Source organism: Vitis vinifera, chromosome 14 (assembly GCF_030704535.1).
Source record: "Vitis vinifera cultivar Pinot Noir 40024 chromosome 14, ASM3070453v1".
In the NCBI taxonomy this organism is placed as follows: Eukaryota; Viridiplantae; Streptophyta; class Magnoliopsida; order Vitales; family Vitaceae; genus Vitis; species Vitis vinifera.
Window position 1 is genome coordinate 15,503,344 of NC_081818.1, and position 2,821 is coordinate 15,506,164.

The 2,821-nt window shown below is 45.1% G+C and overlaps 1 protein-coding gene across 1 annotated transcript; it reads right to left on the minus strand.

Moving 5' to 3' along the window:
- Window positions 1-722: 722 nt before the first annotated feature.
- LOC104881584 (uncharacterized) lies at window positions 723-2,399 on the minus strand. The gene is made up of 3 exons (XM_010662157.1): window positions 1,977-2,399; window positions 1,000-1,394; window positions 723-834 (listed from the first exon to the last, which is right to left on the minus strand). The coding sequence occupies exons 1-3, from the start codon at window positions 2,397-2,399 to the stop codon at window positions 723-725; spliced, it is 930 nt and encodes a 309-aa protein (XP_010660459.1).
- Between the last annotated feature and the right edge of the window lie 422 nt (window positions 2,400-2,821).

The window sequence follows — 2,821 nt, forward strand, 5'->3', positions numbered from 1 at the left end:
TATGAGGTGTCCCAACACTATTAAAGAGAGGTTAAGTAATGAACCAAGTCAAAATTTTCCTAAGCTTAGAAAGTGAGAAAGTTTTACATCATATATCCGAGATCTAATGTGCACAGTGTGTGTAAAGCTTGAAATGGAAGAAGAAAGTTCGAAATCAAAGAGGCTTCAATAGATTATCAACTTTGAAAGCATAAAACAAACTCTAAGACTTAAATAATTAAGTTAAAACTTGACTTATCCTATTTTATTTTTGAGAAATTATCTTTAACAACCATAGAGAATGATTCAAAAAACTTTTTTTAAAAAAAAATTTAAACTTTAAGCAGAATTAACTAAATTACCAAAATAACTTAGTATTAATAACAAAACTTCCTTTCTCAACTCTCCCCCCAACCAAGCTGAACATTGTCCTCAATGTTTGAATAGCGATGAAAAATAAAGGGAGGAAGTGGTACCTCCTGAGTGAGACAAAATCTAAGTGTATAGGAGGTATGGAATACCTTAAACCACATGTTCCAAAGACAAAAGAGTAATGAGAAAAGGGAATATAATAAAAAAGGATATATATATATATATATATATATATATATATATATATATTACTTGGAAAAGAAATATACAATGCATGATGGTCAAGTAATACATCCAATCCCATTTTATAAAACATGAAAAAGATGGGATTTACAAGTCTAATATAAAAAGCAAGTAAAAATATAAAAAGATCAGCTAGTAGTGGGATCATGTGATGGCTCTGCTCTGATCTCCTCAGCTGATATGGGTTGCTCAGCTGGTAAACTCTCCTCATCTAGGACTAGAGGCTCGGATGGTGCAGACCTATCATGCCCAAGAGGTGTCTGCATACTCAGATGCTGCTGGATCTGATGAAGGATCGTGGTATGCTGGGCCTGAGTAGCAATGATCTGATCCTGGTGCGCACGAATAGTGGCCATATGGTAGATAATAGAATCCTGAGCAGTGCTCAGTATCTGCAATGAATGCACTAAGCCTCTGAATTCTGTAAGAGAAACGGTGAGAGTGGGCTCAGATGAAGGAGGAGGTGCTGGGGTAGCTGGGACTACTGGTGGAGCACCCTGAGTGAGAGGAGAAGTAGGATGTATAGCCTCAGGCATATGCACTGAGGTGTGTGCTGCAGGGGCAGGAGGTGTAGTGTCAGTGAGAATCTCATCCTGCTGGGCTTGAGGTAGCTGCTGATCTCGGGGTAGCTTTGGAGGTGGGGGCATAACTGGGGGTCCGTGAGGTGCAAGCTCAGCTGGAGCTCCCGGAGGTGCAAAGTAGGCTGTCAAGTGATGCCATTTGTCGAGAGAGAAGTCCTCTCGGCAATGGCCGCGCCTCTCAAGGCGGGGCTCTTCAGGATAGCCCAGGTGCTCTAAAATCTGGCAGAGGAGCCTCAGAAATAATAATGGGATGCCATCTGCCCTCTGAAGCTTCTTCTGATGGACTTTTTCTTCAAAATGAAGAAGAGAAGTCATAATCAAATGATGAGGGTCGAAGTAATAGCCCTCAGAAATCCTAAATAATGCCTCAAGTATAGCTCCTCTCCTCTGAACTTTATGCTGAAGTGGGAAGATGTTGGCACGCAGGAGCACATCAATAAGGAGCATCCCAGATGGAAGCTCTCTCCTAGTCAACACTGAGACTGTAGAAGTCCCCCTGGACAAGATACGAACCATGTCGCTCTGAGAGAATGAGGACCACTCCCTGAAGTCTGCCTGAATCACAGGCTCATAAGGTATACGGAGGGCCTCAGCAATGTGGCGAGCTCCAATGGCACCCTAGCGTCCATCTATGGTGAATTGGATGAGAGTAGGATTGCGGAGGCCGCGAGTAGTCATAGATTGATAAAAATCTAGAACTACTCTGGGATAATAGAATTGCCTAGGAGTGAGAAGATGCTCCATGTGATACCTCTGCAGCAGTCGGAATGAATCTCTGAGCTCTGGCTGCTGTCTGAGGGCCTCTATATCAAAGTAGGTCTCGGAGTGGAAGGATCGATCTCGGCAATCCAGGTTGCCCTCTATCGGTGGTCCGGCTATCATGGGACACCTGATAACGGTCTCGGGAGGAATACCCACAGGAATCTGAGAGTCCTCTGTAGGCGGCTCTGCTTGAGGCGCATGGGATGGCTCTCCAGTACCCGAGAACTTGGTTCTCTTTGCAGGGGGCCGAGAAGCAGGCCTCTTAGCTTGGTCTGCAGGTGGCATAGGTTCAGTGGGTGGCCTCCTGGTGGGGTATCGGCACTGAGAAGGGGTTCCCCCCTCAGATGGGGGAATGGCCGGGTCCTGAACAGGTGGCGAAGCGGCACCTCCCATGGTGGATTGATGTGGTCGAGGTGTCGGTGATGATGGGGAGGCGGAAAGGCCTCCTCTAGTCTTTGGCATGGCCGAAATGGAGTGAGATGGCTGTTCGGGAATTTCCAGAAGCTCTCAGCTGGTGTGCGGGTAGTCTTTTCAGTTTCTAGGCTTCAATGGTTTATATAGGGATGGGGTTTGGGGGGGTTTTGATGTTTAAAAATTTTCCAAGGCAACCGAAAAGTCGTTTTTGGACGTTAGGCACAATTTTGGGGGTAAAATTTGAGTTTAAAAGTCAGTTTAAAATTTTTGGAACTTAAAATTTTACCGTGCGAAATTTTCGCACCTTGGATTGAGGTGTGCGAAAATGGCACCCTTTGGACTGAGGAATTCGCACCTTGGATAGCATTTCGCACTCAATTTCGCACTGTGCGAAAATTTCGCACCTTATTTCGCACGGTGCGAAATTTGGCTTGAGGTGTGCGAAAATGGCACTCGTGTGCCAGGAGGGA

Coding starts and splice junctions, on each gene's coding strand:
- LOC104881584 (XM_010662157.1), bottom strand. CDS start 2,399: ATGCCAAAGACTAGAGGAGGCCTTTCCGCCTCCCCATCATCACCGACA. Junction 1,395..1,976: donor AGACCTACTTTGATATAGAG/GCCCTCAGACAG, acceptor CTCCTCTGCCAG/ATTTTAGAGCACCTGGGCTA. Junction 835..999: donor ACAGAATTCAGAGGCTTAGT/GCATTCATTGCA, acceptor TGGGCATGATAG/GTCTGCACCATCCGAGCCTC.